This window comes from Silurus meridionalis, chromosome 1, assembly GCF_014805685.1.
Source record: "Silurus meridionalis isolate SWU-2019-XX chromosome 1, ASM1480568v1, whole genome shotgun sequence".
NCBI lineage: Eukaryota > Metazoa > Chordata > Actinopteri > Siluriformes > Siluridae > Silurus > Silurus meridionalis.
In genome coordinates, this window is record NC_060884.1 from 2273384 (window position 1) to 2296855 (window position 23472).

The 23472-nt window shown below is 42.2% G+C and overlaps 2 protein-coding genes and 1 non-coding gene across 8 annotated transcripts in view; 2 read left to right on the forward strand and 1 right to left on the reverse strand.

Annotated features, from left to right (window-relative positions):
• Nucleotides 1-9047, forward strand: part of pcnt (pericentrin) — a 28826-nt gene extending 19779 nt beyond the window's left edge. For 2 of the 4 annotated variants that reach the window (XM_046874713.1, XM_046874879.1), the window contains 19 exons: nt 40-210; nt 608-1102; nt 1518-1635; nt 1893-2065; nt 2142-2336; nt 2433-2600; nt 2872-3067; nt 3198-3420; nt 3497-3647; nt 3882-4580; nt 4705-4860; nt 5008-5163; nt 5264-5407; nt 5585-5808; nt 6080-6156; nt 6256-6397; nt 6488-6618; nt 8305-8427; nt 8637-9047. In XM_046874713.1, coding sequence (XP_046730669.1) covers nt 40-210; nt 608-1102; nt 1518-1635; nt 1893-2065; nt 2142-2336; nt 2433-2600; nt 2872-3067; nt 3198-3420; nt 3497-3647; nt 3882-4580; nt 4705-4860; nt 5008-5163; nt 5264-5407; nt 5585-5808; nt 6080-6156; nt 6256-6397; nt 6488-6618; nt 8305-8427; nt 8637-8680 — 3786 coding nt within the window. In that variant the 3' untranslated portion in view covers nt 8681-9047. Of the gene's footprint in view, nt 1-39; nt 211-607; nt 1103-1517; nt 1636-1892; nt 2066-2141; nt 2337-2432; nt 2601-2871; nt 3068-3197; nt 3421-3496; nt 3648-3881; nt 4581-4704; nt 4861-5007; nt 5164-5248; nt 5408-5584; nt 5809-6079; nt 6157-6255; nt 6398-6487; nt 6619-8304; nt 8428-8636 lie in introns of all 4 variants that reach the window. The other 2 variants (XM_046874782.1, XM_046874973.1) reach the window with 1 other exon arrangement.
• Nucleotides 9048-10163: 1116 nt separating this feature from the next.
• trnak-uuu lies at nt 10164-10236 on the forward strand. The gene has a single exon. It is a non-coding gene; the product is annotated as a tRNA-Lys (tRNA).
• A 2807-nt stretch (nt 10237-13043) lies between these two features.
• atg9a (ATG9 autophagy related 9 homolog A (S. cerevisiae)) lies at nt 13044-20492 on the reverse strand. 3 transcript variants are annotated; one of them, XM_046857722.1, is made up of 16 exons: nt 20474-20492; nt 20052-20118; nt 18914-19066; nt 18726-18769; nt 18333-18397; nt 17741-17890; nt 17517-17658; nt 16666-17414; nt 16432-16585; nt 16169-16348; nt 15684-15917; nt 14391-14617; nt 14136-14253; nt 13841-14042; nt 13232-13335; nt 13044-13128 (listed from the first exon to the last, which is right to left on the reverse strand). In XM_046857722.1, the coding sequence occupies exons 3-16, from the start codon at nt 19014-19016 to the stop codon at nt 13120-13122; spliced, it is 2481 nt and encodes an 826-aa protein (XP_046713678.1). In that variant the 5' UTR covers nt 19017-19066; nt 20052-20118; nt 20474-20492; the 3' UTR covers nt 13044-13119. The 3 variants fall into 3 exon arrangements, with proteins under 3 accessions (XP_046713678.1, XP_046713660.1, XP_046713670.1); XM_046857704.1 differs by having other exon boundaries at nt 20350-20485; XM_046857714.1 differs by lacking the exon at nt 20474-20492 and adding an exon at nt 20285-20467.
• Between the last annotated feature and the right edge of the window lie 2980 nt (nt 20493-23472).

Below are 23472 nucleotides of genomic sequence, written 5' to 3' on the forward strand. Positions count from 1 at the left end.
ACACTTTTTATTTTTTATTTTTTGTGTGTGCCGTCGCAGACGTGCGCCGAGGAGACCCTGGCTAAAGCCGAGGCAGCTCTGCGAGAAAAGGAGGAGCATTTGGTTCATCTGAGGTTGCAGCATGATTCACTTAGAGCAGAGCTCGCTGCAGTGAAGGAAGGCCTGAGCACCAGTACAGAAAGAGCTGAGAAACTTCAAGAGGAGGGCCAGGTGAGCATGAGATCCAGGTGTAGATTGAAGAGGAATGCGAGGTTTCAATTCATCATTTTCAATTAATTTTTTTTTTTTAATGGGCATTTACTTGCTAATGCGTTGAATTTAATGCATTTAAAGAAGCGGTTTGTAATTTTGAAACATTTTCTGCCTCCAGAACAACCCCCAAATCAACTTTCTTTTTTCAGTAAAAACCAAGGGGAAGCAAAATATTATTGGAATATGTCATTTTTATTTTTTACATTTTTACCTTAAAGCTCAATATAGGCTATAAACCATGAAATCTCATTTTTCAGACTTAAATTAATCAAATTATTAAAACTTTAAATATCATAACATTTTAAAAACCTTTTGTAATTTAACTTTTTTTTACCAAAATCCTCTTGATATCCAGACCAAGGACCGTGCTCTGGCTGATCTAGAGGAGAACAACCAGCATCTTCGGGCTGAGCTGCGTAGTTTGCAGGAAGACCTGGAAGTGCAAGAGGAGGAGCTGGCCTACCAGCAGAGGGAGCTGGAGGAGCTGCGGCAGCGCTGCAGACATCAAGAGTGTGTCGAGCTTCACAACACAAAGACCGAACATCGCTTCCTGGACGGCCTGTCCCACGACTCCTCCCTCTCTTCTCCGGAGGTCCTCCGGCGACTCGACTGCAGCGAAGAGAGGCCGTCTCACCTCCATGCGTCACACCTGTCTGAACTGAGTGGCCTGCGCAACACCAGCGTGGAGCTGACCAGCAAACACTCCCCCATGGAGAGGAACGAGTTGAAGCGCCCGCTCGCACTACTACCAGAGGCTGATCCGCCCAGCAGATCCTCTCAGTCCACATCCCCAAACTCGCTCGCCATCTCTGAGAACCTCTCCGTCCTCGACTCGCTGGACGCTGACAAGGTGAAAGTCACAAATATGCGTTATGTTTTGTGGTGTTTGGAGTAAAGTATCTGGACCTTAAGCGTCTAAAGACCTAGAATGAATAGTGTTTTATTTAATGGGGAACAACTAAAGATCGAGGACGTTACAGGAAAATGATCAGTGATGGAAGAATTTGGCTCTAAGAAAGCACTAATACTGGAGACTCCTTCCTTCTAAACATCTCTACACAGTAAAATCCAACAATAATGTAACAAGTTTACCATTTACTGTTGAGACTAAAACAGGAAAGAAGGAGAGAAGAATAAAATATAACTGGGATAAAAAGGGAATATAAATAGTAGCAGGGGAAAATAAGAAATGATAGAAAGATTATGCAGATGGAAAGAGAGAAAAATGTTCTGATTTTTATATGGACATTTTAAAACATTTTTAGGTTCAGGAGCTGGAGAATCTGGATGATGTGACTCCATCTCATTCTCCATCTCGCTCTCCTCTATCTTCTACCTCCCCGGTGTCTGCACCAGAGTGGGCCAGCGACGGATATGGCAGCAGTAAGCTCCAAATACTTACGCTTGTTTTTAGGGGTCGACTGATTCATGGTTTTTTTTTTTTTTTTTTTTTTTTTTGGGTTGCTATTAACCGATACTCGATTGCTGGAACTATTGTCTCTGCAAAAATCCATACCGATAGGTTTTCTGGGAGGGTCTGCTGTGATTATTATAGCGGCCTCTAGAGGCGAATTACTGAAATTACTGACAGTTACTTTGCTTGTTTTGAGTTCTGAGCCTGCACACGTTGATATTTACAGACGTCAGCTCGGAGCTGGAGGCCAAACTGAAGCAGGAGCTGGAACAAACAGAGCGGCTTGATACTCACTTTCTGGAATACTTGCGTAGTAGAGACATGGCCCCTGCTTCACGTTCAGACAGTGCAGCAGGCAGTGTGCATCACACCTACGAGCTCCTCTCACCTGAGCTACAGGTATAGAGACAAAGGAAATCCATTTATATATATTTCACACATTTTCCACATACCTTAACGCTATCTGGATGTACAGGCCATGCTGAACCAAGTGTACCGCGAGAGCTGCAGAGTGCTGTCTCTGTCTCATCGTCCTCCTCCCGCCGGACAGCCTCTTCCAGACTCTGAGGAGGCTCCACCCCCGTCTTGGCAGCGAGAGCGTCGGGCCCTTCAGGAGACAGTCTTGTCCCTCAGAGAGCTCCTCTGCAGGATGGCAGAGCGTGAACCCAAGGTCTCTGACCTGATCGGACACAATTCTGCTTCTGAATTAATGTGGACACGTATAACAGTGAATAAATTGTCCCTTTTGTGACTCCTGTGTGCGTAGATGGATGGTGAGGTAGACTGGCGACGGGAGCTGTTGCAGGCCGTCAGGAGCGTGTTCGACGGCGAGAGGAAATGGTTTCATGCACAGCTTCAGGATGTCATGGCAACCAACACTGCCACGGACTACACGGACCTGCTGAGGCAAATGGAGGCGCTGCTGCAAAAACAGGTTCCTGAATATTGCCTGCTGTTTCACTCTTTCTATCAAGTACACAAACACTATCCTTCTCTGACTCTGTCTCTGTGTCTCTGTTGCTTTTGCGTCACCTCTCACTCTCTTTTTCGCCGTTATTCCAACACTATATCTCTAGGTCTCCTTTATTTATTTTTATTTTTTTTACCATTTTCGGTTGCTCTCTATCTCTCACATGTTGCCCGTCTTGCTCTCGTTTTTTGCTTTGATCATCGAATAAATCTCATTCTTTCTTACACTCTCTCAGGAGGAGCAGCAGAGAAGATCTCTGGAGCAGTTACTAAGTGCAGACCGGAACAGTCTTCTTGCCGAAATCCGCAGTTTGCATGAGCAGCTGCACGCCTGCACGTTGCAGAGCCAGGAGCAACTGCGAGAGCTACAAAGCTCACTCAGCGCTGTTCGTGAGGAGGGCACGCACACACAACAGCATCTGCACAGACAAGGTGATCACTTTGACTTATTCACGCTTTATATCAAACCATATACGGCAGGAACAGTCAGATGTCCCAATACTTTTTTTTTTAATACAATATAGTGTATAAAGTAATTTTTTTTGGTGTTGTATCGGAGCAGTGGGTGAGCTGGAGAGACGGCTACAGCAGGAGCAAACGGCGTACCAGGACCTGCGGCGCTCCCTGGAGGAGGAACAGTCCAGATGGACAGATCAGCATCGACAACTGGAGGTAGAGCAGAAGGTGGTGATGCAGCTGAAGGTAGAGCTGGAGGAGCGCACCCAGCAGCTGCATCTGTCCAGTAAAAGCCAAGAGGAATTACAGGCTCAGATCCACAAACTACGGTAACTCCGATGCACTTCTGTAGGGTTTTCAGATCAGAAAAAAGTCTAGAATTTTTTAAAAATGGCTTTCCTTTAGGCTGAAGCTGGAGAGTGAGGAGGAGGAGCATCAGGCTTGTGTGGAGGCTGTGGAGCAAGAACAGGCCAGAGTAAAGCAGCTTCAGGAGGAACTGGAACACGAGAGACTCAGCAGCAAACGCACTCAGGACGAGAATACACACAATCAAGAGGTGAACAGATCTCTTTTTTTTCTGTATTCGCTGCTCTCTTTTTGTGATGTAAGAGGAATAAAATGCTTCAGGGAGGTGATGGTAATTTCGCGCATGACTCTATACAGCTGTCGATCATTTACTGTAACCTCACGGTTTAAATTTTTTCATTGTAAAACCACAATTTGCTAAAAAATAAAATAAGTAGCACTATAATGCAGTTAATTTTTTATTTATTTTTTGCCGCCTCTGCAGTCTCTACGTGCCACCCTGAGCGAACATGCGACTCGTCTGAGTGAGCTGAACTCTGCGCTGGAGCAGGAGCGTGTAGCAGTGAGTAATCTACGCTCTGAGCTGCAGATCGAACAGTCCCGCTGTGAAGCTCTTCTGGCCCAGGAGCGCGAGCGCACCGAGATGGCCCTCTCACGCCTGGATGAGGAGCGCTCACGTTCCGCTGAACTCTCACGCACGCTCTCGAACCAGGCTCAGGAGCACGATCGCCGCCTGGAGGAGGAGGTTCGCTTGCAGGAAGCGGCAGTCGCCCATGACAGGATGTTCATCCAGGAGCTGAGAGCGCAGCTGGAGCAGGAGCGGCGCCAGGCCGAGGAGCTCGCCGCCACGGTGGAGCGCCTGCAGGCCCAGGTACTCCAGGGGAAGCGCAGGCAGGAGGAAGTGGCACAGCAGGAAGCACAGAGAGGACAGGAGGAGGTGAAGAGGCTGCGCTCTGCTCTGGAGGGACTGCAGGCACAGCGGGCCGAGGTGAGCCGCACCCTAGAGACGGAGAGACACCGAGCGTCTCAGCTTCAGACCGAACTGGATGTGTTGAAGGAGACAATGAGGGAGGTGAAGGAAAAAGAGAGAGCTCGGGAGGAGCAGAGAGAAAAGCAGCGGTGGCATGAGAAACAGGAGCAGGAAGACAAGGAACGGCGTCAGGAACGCACCAAGGGGAAACTGGTACTGTATAAATTTCATACCAAGTTAGAGAACAGTGACGTGGATTATATGTGCAGGCTCTACTATACATTTAACAAAATATCTGCTTGATCTGTAGCACAAATTTAATTTTGCTCCTGTGCAGCTGGAGTTGGAGGCATTACGAGAGCGAGACCAGCAGCGTTTGAGACAGCTGCAGCAGACCCTGGCTGATCTGGAGCAGCAGGAGAAGCGGTTGACATCAGAACGCCTTCACAGGGACCTGCACACTACTGACAGCACCCGCATCGCCCACACACAGGTTGTACACACACTCGCTCACTAGGGGTTTAACAAAACACAAATTAATTTTTTTTTTTTTATTGCTCTCACGTGCCAATGATTCCACAACAAGCGTCATTTTAAACTCTGCACAGTACCTTATTGTCTGTACATACGACTGTTCTAGGACTCTTCATCCTCCTCCTCTCTGTTGGAGAGGGTATTAAAGGAGAATTCTGACCTGGCAGAGCGTCTCGCAGCTCTGAGTGAGGAGAAGATCTCCCTTAAGCACACTGTCTCTTGTCTGGAGAGAGATCTGCACAACCTGAAACGCAATGAACAGGTACAAGTTTCTTATAAAAAAAAAAAAATGGCACACAATGTTTTTTGCTGCTGGGATTAGATAAGATCTGTTTATTTTTTTTTAAAAATCTTTGGTGCAGGTCGACCAGTCTGCTTTATCAGAGAAACCGGCCTGGCAAAAGGAGAAGGCGGCATTGCAGGCAGCTCTACGCAAAGCCGAGGATGATCTTATGAAGGCCACAGCCAGGAACGAGAACCGACCAAGTGAATTTTCCAACAATAAGGTAATTTTATTTATAATGTTTTTATTTCTAAGCCTAGGTTTCTATCACTAAAATGTGGATGTAGAAATGTTATGCATTAGCAAGACTTCTGATCCTGTAAGAGCTCTAACTTTCCTGGCTTTAGATCTAATACCCTCTTTTTTTTTTTTTTTTTTTTTCCCCTTTCTTCTTCTGCAGGTACAGAGGCTGTATGAGAAATACCTGAGGGCAGAGAGCTACCGGAAGTCTCTGGTGTATCAGAAGCGCTACTTGTTGCTGCTGCTCGGAGGTTTCCAGGACTGTGAACAGGCCACGCTGGCTTTAATAGCACGGATGGGTGCTCAGCCGTCACTCGTCACGCAAGCCTCCCGACCGCTCAGCCGCTTCAGGAGTGCCGTTAGAGCACTCATCGCCATCTCCAGGTACAGAAAGACCAGAGTTCATTTTGAAGCATGACTTCCAAAATACAGGAACCCTGTGCAGAGGAAACTCCTTTATCAGGAAAAGTATGGAATATGATTTGAGCGATTTTCCAGGTCTGAATTAGCATGGCAAAAAAAGAGTATTGAAAAATGTTTTCCCCCAAACTATTGACCTATTAAACCTAGTTTATTTTTTATAAAACACAAGCTACATTTTACATGCCTTATTTCAGAAAATGATTAGCTCACTTTTTAACGTCTGCCTCATCAGGCTTAAGTTCCTCACCCGGAAGTGGCAGAGAGCTACGAAAAAAAGCTCAGTTGGAGGTGTGACCATTAACAGTGCAGGTGAGAACAGTTACAGGATGTAACAGTGCTCCATCACACCACACAGCCATTATCTTCCTGTTCCATTCATTTACTGTACTCCCTCTTTCTCCATGCAAGCTGTGAGGACTGAGGTTCTAAAACCCCAGCAGTCTGGAGCTGCTTTCAACTCTCCACCCACTCGTGACCGCATCCTCCTCCAGCGCACTGCGGCCTCGCCTTTGGTACCTCACACTAAATCTCCTTTCAGACTACATAACGGGTAAATCTGCACTCGGTCATAATATTTATTACACTGTAAAAGTGTTTTCTGTCCTACTGCTTTGTTTCAAATTCTCAATATGCTTCTCAGAGGTTACTCCAGCAGCATCCTGGTCCCATCCGAACGCACCCTCACCCCCTCCCAGGAGCAGGAACGATCTCTCGCAGACTACATCCATCACCTGGAGAGCGTCCAGCAGCGCCTAGGAGCTGTCCGTCCAGGTGGGGACAGGGTTACATCACCCACACAAAACAAAGTGTGTGAGATACGAGTCATTCGAACATATTTTTGCTATGGAAACACTTTGTGGTGGTAAATTTAGAAGAATGAGTGTCTGTGTCTGAAAAATTGCTGACTTCGAAAAAGATTTTTTTGCGGTGCGTCTTTACATGACAAGCTGAATGTTTTTGAGGGAGACAAACAGGTCAGTGAGGGAACAAATGACTGTCAAAACAGCGACTGTTGAGTTAGTTCTTTATCTTCAGAAAGACAGCGAAGTCCACAGGAGCCAAATCTGGCGAGTCGGGCGGGAAGTGAGATCATGTTTCCGGCGAGGAGCTTGAATGTGAGGAGGAGCTCGGTGACACGGTGCACACTCGCTTTCACCCACAGAATTTCACGTCGGCAGAGCACCGGTTCCACGGCTCTCGTTGTACACAGGACGATGTCTTTTGACACACTGACGTGGGAAGTTCGGCGCTCCCTGTGACTGTGCGTGCAACCTTGTGCTGCCATCTGTTGGCGTGTGACTTTTTGATACCACCGTGTACACTTGTTTTAAATAAGAGAAAAGTAAAATTGTGGCTGAATTGCAGTGGTGTAAGAGTAGAAACACCAGTTTCTTTTTGGTGTCTTTTTGGTGTTTATCTAATTGATTAGTAAGAATAAACCTGAAGTTGATTGCAGATCCTCAGTTTAAGTAGCACTAGAGATTATTGATGAGATCGTTAACTGCGAAAATGTACTAGCACCAAATGAGAAATCTGCTTCAGTGTGTTTATAGCCATAGATCAGGGACACGACTGCACTGGCAGTTAATACATGCATGTATAGATCATAGGGCATCTACATAACGTTAGGGTTGTAAAATTCCAGAAATCTTCAAGACTGGAAACTCTCCATATGAATTAATCGGATTAATTACTGGGAGTTTACAGGAAACTTAAATGTAGTTTTTTGGAGGAAAAAATCTTGCCGGATAATTTTGTTTAAAGCAACCAGATGTAATGCAAATTTAGTTGAATTTCTACGTGCACATTTAATCACATGCACACTTACTTCAGGGTTACTGAGGCCACGCCCCCAACATGCACCGTGCATTTCTCCATAACATACACATCATTTCTTACATCCTGCACACAAAATGATGTAAAAAAAAAAAAATCCATCTTGGTAATTATTCATATAAATTACATAAATGTCACAAATTTGTTTGTTTAAAACGCCACTGAGGCCACGCCCCCATACGGCATTTTAGCAGGCACCCTCATCCAGAGCGAAAATGCACGAAATAAAGTATCTTGTCGAGTATTCACCTAAATTAGAAAAATATTAGACATTTGCTCAACTTCCTCATGCTGTGTAAGGGATCGTGCAACAAAATTATACAAATACATTTCAGGTAAAATGTAATAATGATAAAAAAAAAATCTTAGTTTACATGCATGGCAGCTTGTGACCAAACAAAATATCCATCTTAGAATATTTCTGAAGTTCCCATGGAAAGTGATGGCAGAATTTTTCCGTCCCTTTGCAACCCTAATATTTGTACACCGGCGTAATTCAATCGGCATACTTCCTCCCAGTGTTTAATCCCGAGCAGAGTATCTGTGACTGATTACACGAGACTTGATGGATTGATTGGATGTCTTGCTGCTGGTGCTCACTGTCTGCCCTCCGTCCTGCAGTCCCCCGAGACGAGCGGAGGCGGAGTCTCCCCGATATGATGGGCTTTCGGCAGAAATGGTTGCATGAGAATAGAATCTGGCTGTATTTGAGTTGTTTGTCACCAAGTTACACGTGGCCTTTAGGTGAGTGAAAGGATCGGCCGGCCTTCTGCGCTACTCAAATCACTGCCTTTATCCAGAGACGCGTTCATCGCCTTGTGCGGTCACGTTTTACTCTCTGTAGCATTGAAACACTCGGGTGTGAGGGTCTGATCAAATCAGTCAGAATCTGTACTTGTTTGACAAGCTCTGTCTCTCTCTCTCTCTCTCTTTCTCTCTCCCTCTCTTTCTAGGTTCCCCTGCGACGTTCCCTATTCCCCGGAAAACTGACAGATGAACAGCAGCATCGGCACTGAGACAGTCTTCTTTCGCCAGTGTTTTCAGAAAACTTGATTTTTAATAATAAATGAGTTTAATCCACTTTTATACTCCAATCCCAGATTTAACCACGAACGACCACCTGAATGTGTTTAGTCGTCGATTTGAATATTTTTCTGCGTTTTCTGGAAAGTTCCTCACTCCAGACGCTCTGTAAATCAGCTCACAGTTGTTTAGTGTGTAGCTTCTTTTTGTATTACAACGTTTGCACTGGAATCTGTACAGAATCACCGTTCTACTGCAGAAGGATGCACGTGTTTTATGATCAATAGATTTTATATTCAACTGTAGCTTTTCTATGTTCAATAAATATTTTAATATTTCAAGCATGTTTTGTTGTGTCTGGAGGATCCTGTGTGGTTTAAGATCAGGGTTGAGGATTAGAGGGGGTTACGAACCAGTCCCTTTTTTTAAATCCTTGCTGGGTTTTTACAAATGATAGTTGTTTTAAGACCTTTTTTTATATTGTAGTTTAGACCTAGTGATTTACATGTTTGGATGACATGGCACCATTTATTCAGAGTAAATTCATCAATTGTAATGAACGGACTTTTGGTGCCACCCAGATAAGGGTTGGGTTCCTTTTTTAATTAGATTTCTTTCAATGTCTCTTCATGCTATTTCTTCCTTCACAGTCGCCACTGACTCACTCATTAGGGGATAAGTTTATAATTATTAGGAACAAATTATTGGTTGAACTAATTGCTTGAATAATGGCTGTGAAGTCCAAACTTGCATTTGTCGATGCACAAAACTAAAAGGTCGTGTTTATCGAGAGGATGGTGGGAAATGTTTACTAAATGGTCTAAAACATTGTGAGGCAGTTGTTGAATTTGGTTTGACTTACTAAAAATATTTGTAAATTTATTGTAGTTAAATCAGCTGGTGAAAATCATAAATCAGTATCTTCTCTACGATCATTATATATTTTTTTTTTTTATCTTGTTTTGATCACTTAAATAAAACATTTACCGTTACATAACGCAGCCCACCGCTAGGGGCGCCAGAGACAACCTGTTTTCTCCGCATTCCCCTTGTTTTAGCGTGTTGACCTGAAACCCGTTTTCCCACAATATGGCGGACGTGTCTCCCTGTTAGCAAAAATGGCTAATTCTGTGGCGTGTTTTCTCTCATGTTGAACTGGAATGTGCACAGAAATTAGTTATAATATCTGAGAAAAAAACAGCATAACTGTTTAAAATGTATTCCCTGACGATTAAAGGTTTTGTTTTCATATAAAAGACGTATTAAAGTTAAAATAATTTGTCAGCGAGTTTGTTAAAGAACCACGAATAACTGAACACAAGTACGGTGATTTTCTTAACACAATATTCAATTAATATAAATATAAAATATACAAATATTATTTATTCTTTTTTAAGAAATCTTAACATTATTCTCATATTTAGTACATATAGAGGATCATTTTACCGTTAGTCAGAGCCCGGATAGCTCAGTCGGTAGAGCATCAGACTTTTAATCTGAGGGTCCAGGGTTCAAGTCCCTGTTCGGGCGAATGCTTTTTCACTTTTTTAATAAAATAAAATTTCTAAACAAACGTCACTGCATGTGGATTTCAGCACTGGCATTTTCCCCCACGTGCTTTATTAAATCCTTAGTAAATTTTAATAAACCTTTCCCCTTCTAACCATCTGCACTATTCCTTCAATCTCATTCACTTTGACAATGTTTGTTCTGAATCCACCTTAAATATCAGGAATATCTACACAAACACTACACCATACTGCATCATCACACTCCCTGTGTCCATTTCTCTATACTTCTCCTCCATTATATTTGGGTTATATTTTGTATATATTTATTCTCCTTATCTTTCTGCTATAACAAAATGCATTAATATACATTTGGATGAATAAAATGATTGACACATCAATCCTGAGATTCACAATCTGTTTCCTTCACCACATTCACACCTGTATCCTCCATCCACTCATTCATCCATCCTTTCATCCATTTAATCTGCTCCTTTCACCACACTCGCACGTCTTCATCTTCATCCATTCACGCTCTTATCTTTCGAATCACAATCTGCTCATCCTTTCACCACACTCACTCACAATGCTTTAGGATTCTCTTTTTCAGTCTCAAGTTTTCTTCCACATCTCCGAGAATAGAACCGTAAACTGCTTAAATTTTCACTGTATATGGGGAAGTGGGTGAACACAGAAATATAAAACACTGTAAATCCACATCCGGATTTCTAAAGCCGTGTTACAGTTTTTCTCAATTGCTAAAACACTAAACCCTATTGTCTGAACCAATTGCTCAGTTGCCTGAACCCACTGATTGAATCAATCACTCTTTTGGCAAAACCATAAGCACTTTTCACCTGTTTAGACACAACTTGCCAACACATTTTCATTGTGATGCACCCGTGCTGCATAATGGTGAGCACAGGTGACAAAAGTCAAACACAATTAAAGCACAAGTGTCACCACTTGAACACTACAACTCAAAATGGATCACACTTGTGGCTAATGATGTGAGGGAACATATACAGTAAGCCAGTTCAGAGAGCACTGGTTTGTGAGACCCTACAATGGATAGAAATCTGAGAGGAAGAGTTCGTGTGAAAGAAGGTGGAGGTGGTCAGCGAAGACAAAGAACAGTAATATCTGATGAAATCAGAGCTACTGTGATTGACCATGTTCTTGTCCATGGTATGAGCATGAGGGAGGCTGGAAAAAGGGTACAACCAAACATCAGTAGACTCACTGTGTCCACCATAATCCGAAGATTCAGAGAAGAGAACAGGTAAATACCTTTTTTGACATTATAGTACAGTATGTAAATGTTGACAGCAGTTACTGTATGACATACTATATAAGTAAATATATGTTTCAGTACATCACTGTACCAGTGTACTGTAGTATTGTAATGGAGGGTTGGTCTAACTGTTTGTAGGCCCAGTATTCCATGTATATTTTTGTACTTTATTTTTACATGGGCTTACTGTACACAAGTGGCATACGATTTCTGTTTGTTTTTACAAGTGCTACGTGTAAATGCACAAGATTTCTGTTTTGTGCTAAATGCACAGGGTTTTTTTTGTTTCTCCAGCTTGATGTCCTGAGCGTTGTGTGTTCTATTTTTCTACGTAGTGTTTAGTGACTGTTCCGTAGTGATTTTAATTTTGATTGACTCGGGGCACGATTTGACAACATAGTTCAGTTTTGAGCACAGATTCAACTGTTTTGAGGTGAAAGTTTGGTTTTGCAAGAAAAGTCTGAGGTTTTGTGAATGTAGCTTGAGAATTGGGTTTTGTGTTTACAGTTTAGAGAAAAGGAGAGCATCTTTCAAGAAATGTGTCTTAGCAATCGAGAAAAACTGTAAAGTTCAGTGAAAGAAAGAACACCTCACACCGTGATGGTTTTGAATGCGTAAATTATTGAACACCTCCTTATAACGAATTTACAGCTGTACAAATTTACATTATTACATCTCAAGTCTATAAAAAACAGCTAAATAAACGATGCAGAGTTGTACACGTACATGGAGAGCTCATAAGTTAGTTCATACCCAGCAAGATTATTAAACATTTTCATGCACCAGTTGCATGTTTTTTAGCACAAATACAGCTCTATACATATCTGTACATGAAAAAAACAAAAACATTTCCTATGGCAACGAGTTTCAGCAGTCTGTGAGTTCGATTCTGGTAAATGCTACGATATTTTACAATGTACTCGAGCACCAGTTTCCTGTCTCTGACCACAAACTTTTGTTGGAGTCCTAACATAGATACATACGTATAGTGTGGCACTCCATGAAAACACGTATGGTAAAAAAAAAAAAAAAAAATGCTAAAATCTTTTTATTTTTGGAATTTGAGAAGAAGCTAAAGTGCATTCTCACGTGTGCAAACGTTAGAGAGAGTAAAAGACATGCAGGTTGTTGTTGTTTTTTTAACACCAGATCCATGCTTTTGATGAAAACCTGCACTGCAACCTGGCTGTCAAATAATCACTTTTTTTGGCATCAAACAGAAGATCAACTGATTGGATAAAATTTTTACATTGATTATCAATGCTATAAAAGTGCGTCTCTATTAGTGTAATTTAAACATAAACATTATACACACACAACATTTTTCTCCTCTTCGCCTCGCTAAAATAATCTCTGCATTAGACAAGCAAAAAAATGTATTATGTAATTCAGCTCCCAAACAATAAATTCAAAACGTCGGGTAATTCGTTCGATTACAATAACGACGATGATGATAATGAGGGTGATCAGTGTTTACCCATATATTCATCTCAAAGTCATTTGTGTCATTAGTGGCAAGTTGTCGTTTTTTTTTAAATTGTCAGTGCTTTCAAAAAGTGAATAAATACACCTTCCAGGGTTCGTTGTGCTCGTTCGGTGAGAATTTCATCCTTATGTCACCTTTAAAAAACAAAAGAGGAAAAAATTACTCGATCAATAAAATACTCACGCGTTAGAAAAGGCGTGTTGCGCTTTACGGCGTCGCAGATGCGTCATGTTTTACCTTATGAACATGTGGTGGTAGTTCATCTTCAGAACCTTCCTCTGCGACAGGCTCCTCCTCCCAGCCTCCCATCGGCATCCGGGTTGTGCGCTGAACCCGAGTACCTCCACGAGAGAACATTTCCACGTTCAAATCCAATAATAATAATAATAATAAAACATCACAACTTAATGAAGTTACATTTTTTCCTATAACAATACGTGTTCTATTGCACTCACGAGGCGGTATCAAAAAGTTACAAGAATAGTTTTGTAACACACCAGCAGATGGCAGCACAAAGCTGCACGCACAGTCATCGGGAGCACCGACCTTCATAAGTCAGTGCGACAAAAGACATGGTCACGTGTACACCGGGAGCTATTCTGACGTGAAATTCTGCATGAAACTGAGCAAATCTACACGCTTTAAAAAAAAGACATTCGGTACACGTTCCAGAAGTTTCAGTCTTGAAAACAGAGCTCGTTTCAAAACTTTTTTGATACCACCTTTCACCACGGGAATTTGCCAACCAAGTGTATGTTATCGACACACTACACTTTTTATTCATTTATGGTTACATTTAACGTTGTAGGAAACAAGTCAGCTCTTTGAACCTGTCTGTTGTGTTACCTGAAGCTCCACCGTACTGGCTGACGCTGCTATGGACCGTTGACCCCTGCTGTTTGGGAGTGGTGTTGCAGGGGAAAGTGTTGGAGCGGGGCAGGTTGTGCGTCGCCTCTGGGTAATCGTGGACGCTCTCGCTGCTCTCGTCGCTTTCCTGCCTGTGCCACGTGTGGCGCGAGATCTCGACGCGGGAATGCTGCTTGTGCATCTGAGTGGAAAAAAAAGGGAAAAGGGAGTAAATGAAGTGGATTGGTGTGTATGTGATATGAATGTGTACGCTGGTCTGTCGAGCTTGTTCCACCTCGTGCATGTACAGGGCGTGAATACTCATCTCTGTGGAGGCGTATTCTGACAGGACCAGGCTGGTCAGCTGTCCTTCCCAAGCACTGCTTCCTGAACTGACAGTGCGAGCATCGGTCCTGAAACAGGAAGAGAGAAAAAGAGAGAGAAAATACAGTGAGTTAAATAACATTTTGCCATTAACGTGAGCCTGATCAGGATCTCTAATGAAATAATGACTGTTTATAACTGTTACTCGTGCAATAAAAGACAGTACCCGGATCCGGCCAAGGTTCTGCCTGCTAGCACAGCAGGGTGGTCCTGTCGGGGCGTCCTGGTGGAAGGGTAGCTGGCCCTCAGGTGAAGACTGGTGCTGAGGGGGGAGAGAGAGCGCAGGGCTGACGCACCGTCACTCAAGTGATTGATGATGGAGCCGTCTCGACCCAGGTGCACCGACGCCAAGGAGGGTGGTCCAGCCAGGAGGTTAGCGATGAGACTTCGAGGCTTTGAGAATCAAGAACACAACACACACACACACACACATTAAACTTGCTTCAAGAAAACTATTCAAGTAATGTAATACTAATCCATCGGTAAGGATGTATACCACGATAGAGAAAATCCAGACACTGGCACCTTCTGTAATTTCTGCCTTCTGTCTCTCAAAACTCTTAGACACTAGAAGTGTTTTTTTTTTTTTTCCCCCCACGTTTTTTATATGCTTTTTTTATACGCTAAATTATATATCAGTGTTACACAGTAAATGTTCGGAAACCTTTTATGGGAATTTTATCTGCGAATTTTTTAAATTATTGCAAGGAATTTATGTGAATTACTTAGAAATGTATATAAACTGTATCATATACAAACATAAATATAAACATTTTTTGTTCAGAAGCTGACCTGCCTGCAAAATAATACCGATTTTATATTAAATGACATTTTTGACTTAAATTTAATTGTTAGCATAATTTATTTTATTCGTTTACACACCGCACAAGGACATTTTAAACAGAAAAGTATGTGATATTTATGTAATTTCATGAATAATTACCAAGATGGGCATTTTTTGTACATTATTTTGTGTGCAGGATGTAAGAAACGATGTGTATGTGTATGGAGAAAAGCACGGTGCATGCAGGGGGGCGTGGCCTCAGTAACCCTGAAGTAAGTGTGCATGTGATTGATAAATGTGCAGGTAGAAATTTTACTGAAATTGCAATAAATCTGGTTGTTTTAAACAAAACATTTCTTAAAAGATTTTCTTTCCAACTGCATGTTTCCTCTTGACTAAAGACTGACCTTTAATTTTGATTATTACCAGTTTATTCCTATTAATTTAGGTTAATTGCTATGGAAAGTTTCCAGCCTTAAAAATTCCCAGACTTTGGCAACCCTAATACAAGCCCACGTTTCATTTCATCTGATGACATCTGATATTGTTAAATAACGAAACATGTGATATAGCGTTTCACTCTTTTTCCAAATTCTCAGTCACGGTGTGTTTGTAAACTCTAAACACACACACACACACACACACACACACACACACACACACACACACACACACCTCAGATTCGAGCTGATGTGAGTGAGCAGAAGTGAGGTTCTCTGCTGCGCTGTTCTGCTGCCCCCCAGTGGCCTCGCGGTGAACTTTCTCCTTCAGTTGGCTGATGAAATGCGTGCTCTCCCGCGGCGGCTGCCACTGAGGATTAGTGATGGCGAAGTGCATGAGAGACAACTCAGTCTTCCCGTCCTCTGCCTGCTGGTAGATCGAAGCCTCTGTCTTCCCGGCAGACATCCACTGAAACCATCAGACCAAAATTATGAAAAAAAAAATGTCAGAGACGTGAGAGCTCCTTTCTTCAATGAGGACTCCATTTAAGACTTATAGTGTTGTGCTCTTTTAACAGAAAAACGGTTGCCATAGTGAAGTTGGTATAGATTTTATAATTCAATCAGTAAATAAATTGATATTTTTGTGGAACCAGTCACTTAGGACATGACAGAGTTTTAACGTTATAAAGAATTATAAAAGCGTAGAGTTTAACTGACCGCCGGATGTCCGTGATGTCGGACGTCCATCTGAGCGAAAGAGCAGGTGTCTCCGACGCCCACCACCTCGATGGTGAAATTCCGGAAGAAATCAATGATCTCCAGAGATTTGCGGCGCAGGCTGAAAATCAGGATGAAGGGCGTGATGACGGGACTCAGAAGCTCCTCTAGGATGAACACCTGGGACACGAGTGGAGGAAGAGGAAGAGTGAGAAACGTTTACAGAAACAGAAATTGTACAAATATATATAAGCATGTCTTACAGCTTTATACTGGAAAAGTTGAGCAAACTCGTCTCTGGTCTCGTAGCGGTGGGCGTTGCCCTGCCAGTGGTCCGGCATATAATGGATGTGTGCTAGGATCACTTTGAGGAGCTGCTCTGGACAAAACACCATGTGCTTGTCAGGGATAAAAGACCTGCAGAAGAACAAATAGAAATGTTTTGCCATAATGTAAGACAAACACCAAAAAAAAAAAAAAAAATCTGTAATACATACCTGCAGATTGTAATGCAGACCCCGAGGAGAGTGATGCTGCTGAGAACGTGCTCTACAGACAACACGTCCTCGTCGTATATGGTCAAAGCGATGAGCACGGCTAATATGGACCCGGCAAAAAAGGCTACGTTTTTGGCTACGACCGTGAGCAGAGGTGACATGAAACAGTTCATGTACTTGGATGAAGCCTTGTAGCCTTTGCTGAGGCGGGACATGAGCTCGTGGTCGAGCTCGTTGAAGTGGCGCAGGTAGCAGCGGCCGTACAGGGACCAGCAGCGAGCCCCGAGGCTGCCGGGCTCGCGTTTAATCACCTCGGTGTAGCTGAAGAACGCGTAGAGAATCTGCCAGATGAGAATGACGGGGCACAGGAGTAGATTGGCGATGCCAATCCATAAGATCCTGGAGCTCAGGCGATCGGCCAGGTCCAGCCGGTTTCCTCCTCGCTTGTACTCAGATTTGAGACTCCACTCGTTCTCGAAGAGTGAGCCAGGACCCCAGAAGAAGATCAGCTCGAAGTTGTACTTGAGGCCGCGTGTGAAGAAGACGCAATCGCCTAGCAGGGGGAAACGGAAACGGACGGGCAGCAGGGACTTGTTCACCATCGCCACCATGTAATTCTTGAAGCGCAGGATGCGGTGGTAGATGTCCAGCTCGGTAAGCTCCTTTTTGTGAATGCAGATCTGATGCTCTTTTTGGATCTCGATGATCCGAGCCTGCACCTCTTGCCAGGTGAAATAAGGAAGGTCCGCCTGTCGATTAGGAAATGAATTAGGAAACATGAGAAAGGGCGATTTCTTCATGCGACGCGCTCAACGTTACCTTCTGTTATTTATCATGACCGAGTTACTCACCATTAAGATTTTCAGAGCGTTGATGTAGAACGAGCGGATCTCCCAGTAGCAGCAGATGTTGTAGATAAACTTGACCAATCGGTGGAGCCAGAACACTCCAGATATCACCAGAATGAAAATAGCCAAAACGTTATCACGGATCCTAAAATGTGGGAACGGGAACGCTTTTTCAGATAAAGCACTAAGCTTGAATTAAACACGTGGATGATGGTGAGTAGACTTACCGAGCATGACACACGTCCACGGGAAGGAACGCGTCAGGAAGGGTCACCTTGGACGAGTCGGTGTGATTGACAAACTTGTTGGCGAAGAGGATGTCGTAGTCTACGCAGTTGGCCAGAAAAATGGTGAAGGCCACCACGAAGACCAGTTGCCTGAAATAGAATTGGCAGAGTTTACACAAACCAGTCCATAAGTAAACGACCAGGGACGTAGGTTTTATGACTATTACTTTGGATTTGAAGCAAATGAAGCAAAGGCCTGACAAAGGATCTGTGCATAATAACGCATAGGATTTGAACTTTTTTTTGTCCAGGAATTTTTCATTAGTAGGTCACATGCTCAAAAGTAGCGGAACAAACGTGACATAATTACAAATAAGCCACAAACATCACCAGATGAACTCCTCTTTTGAGATGCTTTGCTTCATTTCGATTATAACCGTATACAGAGACAACAATTACGAAAAAAACGTGTCAAATACTTATGAAGCCGACTGTTAGTGCAGCTAGTTACAAAGTGAAACACGTTTTATGTTTTGTTTGAAAAAAAGGAAAAGGATGTGGTTTTCCGTGTTGTTGAACTGTTCATACTTACACAAGCTCGAAGATTTCCCCCAGAAGCATGCAAGTGAATCCATTCTTCTGATGAAGATTATAGACGTAGCAAACGTTAAAGAAGAATCTCGTTTCAATTCTTGACAAAAAATAAATAAAATAATAATAATATTTTTAATTTAAATAATTCTTAACATGTTACCACTCTGAATCCTGCTGATGTGTTTTGGTCCTTTTAAACCACCTCTTATGATATTTACCATTTATTTACTTTTTATCCATTTATAGCTACAGTGGATGCAGTGGAATGTAGCAGACGTTATAAAGTTATTACCTCATTAGCCTCACTTTTTTCCTTTTTCTTACCAAGTCAATAAAATGAAGAGGGGACAAAAATGCTGTTTACGTTACCAAAAGACTCCAGAAAGGATATTCTTTGAAAGAAGAGGTCCAAGTTTTCAATGTGGTGCCAGTGAGCTGGAAAAAAAAGAGGAAAAATACATTGGGAATGTCTTCTCTTATTTAAATTTCTTAAGATTATTTACACCGTAAACCTTTAAATATTACTATAAAAATAATATGTTCATATTATCATCTGTTCCTTCCAGAATGTTCTCTTACATTTCAAGCCCTCTGGTACGTGAACCAACAGATTCTCCTCTCCAGGGGGAGAGTCGCTGTAGGACGCCTCCAGACGCTGGTACTCTGTATCAAAGTGGGCCATGTTGCCGTCTGCCGCTATACACACCGCTCACACACCATTCCACCTATGGACTGGAGATAAGGGAATGAAGGACTTGGTGATTTAGGTCAGGATGATAGAAAAGAGCAATGGCAGAAAAACTAGAACAACAAGCAGGTGAAAGAAATTGAGACTTTTTGACCAACACGTTTGAATGAAACAGACGCATTTCTCACGTCGGTGTATAAAATCAAATCTCCTGTGATTGTGAGGTTTGAGCTCATGTATGTGGAAGAGGGCAGATAGCACATTCCTTCGAGTTGTTGGTTTGTTTTTCTCTTCTGGTAACGGCTTCCTCAAGGTTTTGAGGTGTGGGGATTTGTCTTCATTAATAAGATCTAATGCTGCTTTTTAATGAGGGTCCTTTAAAAACGCTTCAGGACCAGACATGCACGGTATCATCACAATAATAAACACGTTTATTATTGTTTACTTCCTTCAAAAGGTGTATAATTCTACACCAACCTTCACACACCAGGTATTCACAAAAAACGTTTTGGATGGTTTGGACCTCTTGGTGGTAGTGAAGGGAAATTGTAAAGCTAAAACATGTGGAGGAGAAGAAGAGCGCATGGGTGCGATGGTCCCCAATCATTTGTTTATACAGGTGGAAATTGGGAAGAATAACCAGAAGAGATCAAGTGTTGGAGAAGAAGGATCCGAAATCTGATGCTTCAGGTGTGTTCAATTAGGAAAGCTGGAGTACTAATTCTTTGAATCTAGACCTTTACATGGATGTTAGAAACACTGTAAGATTATAAATCTGTCCTCTGTGTGTGTGTGTGTGTGTGTGTGTGTGTGTGTGTGTGTGTGTGTGTGTGTGTGTGAGAGAGAGGAATTTCAGAAGCTCCAATTGCGAAACACTGGCCAAAGCCAACATGAAGCAATCATATAAAACAGTGATTATTTATATACACGTGGTGCTATTTTTATCACAGTTTAAAATCTCGATACAATTTTCTGAATAAAATGAATGTGATGGTGTGATGATGTTTTCAAGAAATCAGATCATCTTACCTTATAATGTGTCTAGATGGACGACAGCTGCACTAATTCCCACATCTTTCTCCTTTAATAACTCTTTCTGAGGACAGTCAAGAAACACAACAAGAGCTTTCAGAATTCAGCTTCCTACAGGCTGGAAAAGTAGATAAATTTCGGATCTTTCTAAATATCAGTGTTCACACCGTCCTCCCCAACTAACATACTGTAAAGCTAAGCTAAGCTAAGCTAATAAATACAGGACAGGCCTGTTATGTCACATAGCAGAGACGGAGGAAACAAGCAGACAGCGCCGGTTCCTTCTCAGAATTACCCCATGTTCCGGGGACGTGCCTCAGGGGAGTCTGGTCTCGAAAAGGTGACTGTAAATTTGCTTTCTTTTTCGCTCCGTGTTATTTTGGTTTCATTTCTGACAGCCAGATAGCAACGTATCTTACCCTCGTCCTGAGCTCTGACCAATCACGTGCGTGCATCTCTGGACCGACGCTGGGAGAACCAATGAAATGTCGAGAGGCGGGGCTTAGCTGCTGCCCCGCACAAACAACAAGACGGATTTTGTTTATGAGGCGATGCTCAGTGTCATGACTTCATGTTTTTAATCTATTTATGAAACATTTACACACACACACACACACACACACACACACACACACACACACACACACACACACACACACACAAAGCAGCTTTACAGAAATCAACAGTCAAGGTGAATGGTGTGCATTTATCCCTGATGAGCAGCCATGGCGACTGTGGCAAGGAAAAACTCCCTCAGATGTTATGAGGAAGAAACCTTGAGAGGAACCAGACTCAAAAGGGGAACCCATCCTCATTTGGGTGACATCAAGAGTTTGATCATAAATCTTTCAACAATACAGAACACTGGAGAGTGAAAACTAAAAAAGACAGTTCATTGTCCATAGTTACCCCAAGGTTACGAGCCACTGCTCGTAACCTTGGGGTAACTATGGACAATGAACTGTCTTTTTTCCCACATGTCGCTAATATTGCTCGTTATTGTCGATTTCTTCTCTATAACATCCGAAGGATTCGACAATTTCTGTCCATACAGGCTGCCCTGGTGCTTGTTCGGTCTCTTGTCATTTCAAGACTTGACTACTGCAACTCTCTGCTGGCAGGTCTTCCCCTGAACGCTATTCGTCCACTGCAAATGATCCAAAACGCAGCTGCATGACTTGTGTTCAATCAGCCCAAGTTTTCCCACACCACCCCACTGCTGCACTCCCTTCACTGGCTTCCAGTAGCTGCACGTATCAGATTCAAAACACTGATGCTTGCCTAAATGGGCAAAAATGGACCAGCACCATCATACCTCAGAGACCTCATCACATCTCGCACTGCACCACGCTGTCTGAGATCCTCCAGCACTGCTCGACTGGTACCACCTTCTCTCAGAATGAGAGGTAAGTACACTTCAAGGCTCTTCTCTGTTCTGGCACCGAGGTGGTGGAATGAACTTCCCCTAGATGTCCGTACAGCAGAGTCCCTGACTATCTTCAAACGACGACGGAAGACCTACCTCTTCCTGAAATACCTAAATTAGCACTTTCCAAGTTTGTAGAATTCGAGTTATATTTATATTAAGTTTGTAATCTTGCGTACCAGTGTAGATTTATTCATTACTAGAGATTTAAAGCACTTTTGTACGTTGCTCTGGATAAGGGCGTCTGCTAAATGCCACAAATGTAAAAAAAAAAAAAATGTAAAAACTAACATGAGCACTGGAGTATAAGATTATAAGTAAATGTTCTTTCTACAGTCTTTGGTATAAAAGTAGGAGCTACTGAGCTCAACACTAGTGATCATCACAGATCCAGCATCAGCTTCTCCATGCCAGAGCCTTTAAACACTCCAGGAGGTCCAATGTCAAACTCCACACATGCAGTGGGATCCAATTGGCACTGGTGATTAATCGTGATTAATCGCACGATTGTCACTATTGACCCAACTTAGCTGCACATTTTCCTCTGTTCCTAATGTACCATAAATGAATACTTTTCAAGTTTGTAATACTCTAATCAACATGAACATGGACAACTACGGCTGCTTTATGCAAATGTATGTTTATTATTAGTGAAACCAAACTTATCATAGAGCACGAAGACTAAATATTCTTGTAAATGTTTTAAAGTAATTATGGTGTTTCAAATTCATCAGTAAAACAAATGTTAAGTGTTTAAGAATATTTTTTCCGGTGGGATTCTCTTCTTTAATATATCTGACTAAAGAAAGGATGTCATGAATAAATGTGCGTAAAGGTTTTAATTTCACTTCCTTTATAATTAATTATCTATATTTTCAATAAAAATGATCAATCAGAAATGCATGCTGCATGCTGCGTTAATAAAATGCATCCATGAACATCTCACAAGAGCTGCAGTTTTGGAGACGCTCTGACCCAGTCGTCTAGACGTCACAATTTCTCAAACTTGCTCATATACTTACGCTTGCCCATTTTTGCCCCTCGGAGTGACCAAATCACCGGTTGATTGGTTAAAGTGACAGCTTCAGGCAACATAAAGTTCATGGTAAAGAGGCCTGCAGTGCTCACAGTGCTGGATTCACAGCAACATGTAATGTGATGGCTGAAATCTGTTTGTATAGAAAGTCGCATACACTTTGGTGCACTGCATCTGGGAGAAAATTATATGAAATGAAAACTGCATCTATAAAATGAAAAGAATAGACTATTGGGAATAATTTAATACAAAAAAATATATATTTAAATGTAAGTAAGTGTTTCTTATTAGGCCAGCAGAGAAGACCCTGAACTGTGAACTGAGAATCCTTTCGAACATGAAAGTGTTCAAAATAGAAAATTAAATCAACATTTGTTGTGGCCAATACAGTTCATGCTGCTGTGTAATGTGTTTACTGTGTTTATTCATCTTCATTCAACACATGATTGTACTTAATACATTACATTACTACTTAGGAGACTAATTACACACAAAAATATCTTGAATAGGTAAAAAAAATGTGGTTGAATGTGGGAAGTATGGAAGTCCTTTCATAGTTATCTAGTTATCTGATCCACTCAGACAGATAGAGGCTTGTAATCTGATTTTGTCCTGACGTTACAGTAACTCAGTACATGATCTGCTTTCTTTCTTCATGTGGCAGATGATAGGATCTTGTAGAAAACTCTTTAATTATATCAGCAGTCAAATTCTAAAAACTCAAACCCTGTGCTTCTCTGTACTGTAACAGAATGAGTAAACTGCTCAGGAACATTTGTTAAAAGGACCCTGTTTAGTTGCATATTAATGATGTACAGTACAGAGATTCTGTGACAGATGGTGTTTTCTGAGGACATGAGGACAAAATTCCCAACACAACAGAAGAGATTGCAGATTATAAGGGGTGTTCCGTCTCATCTAATCAGCTGGAAAAACCCACCCATATAATTCAGCGC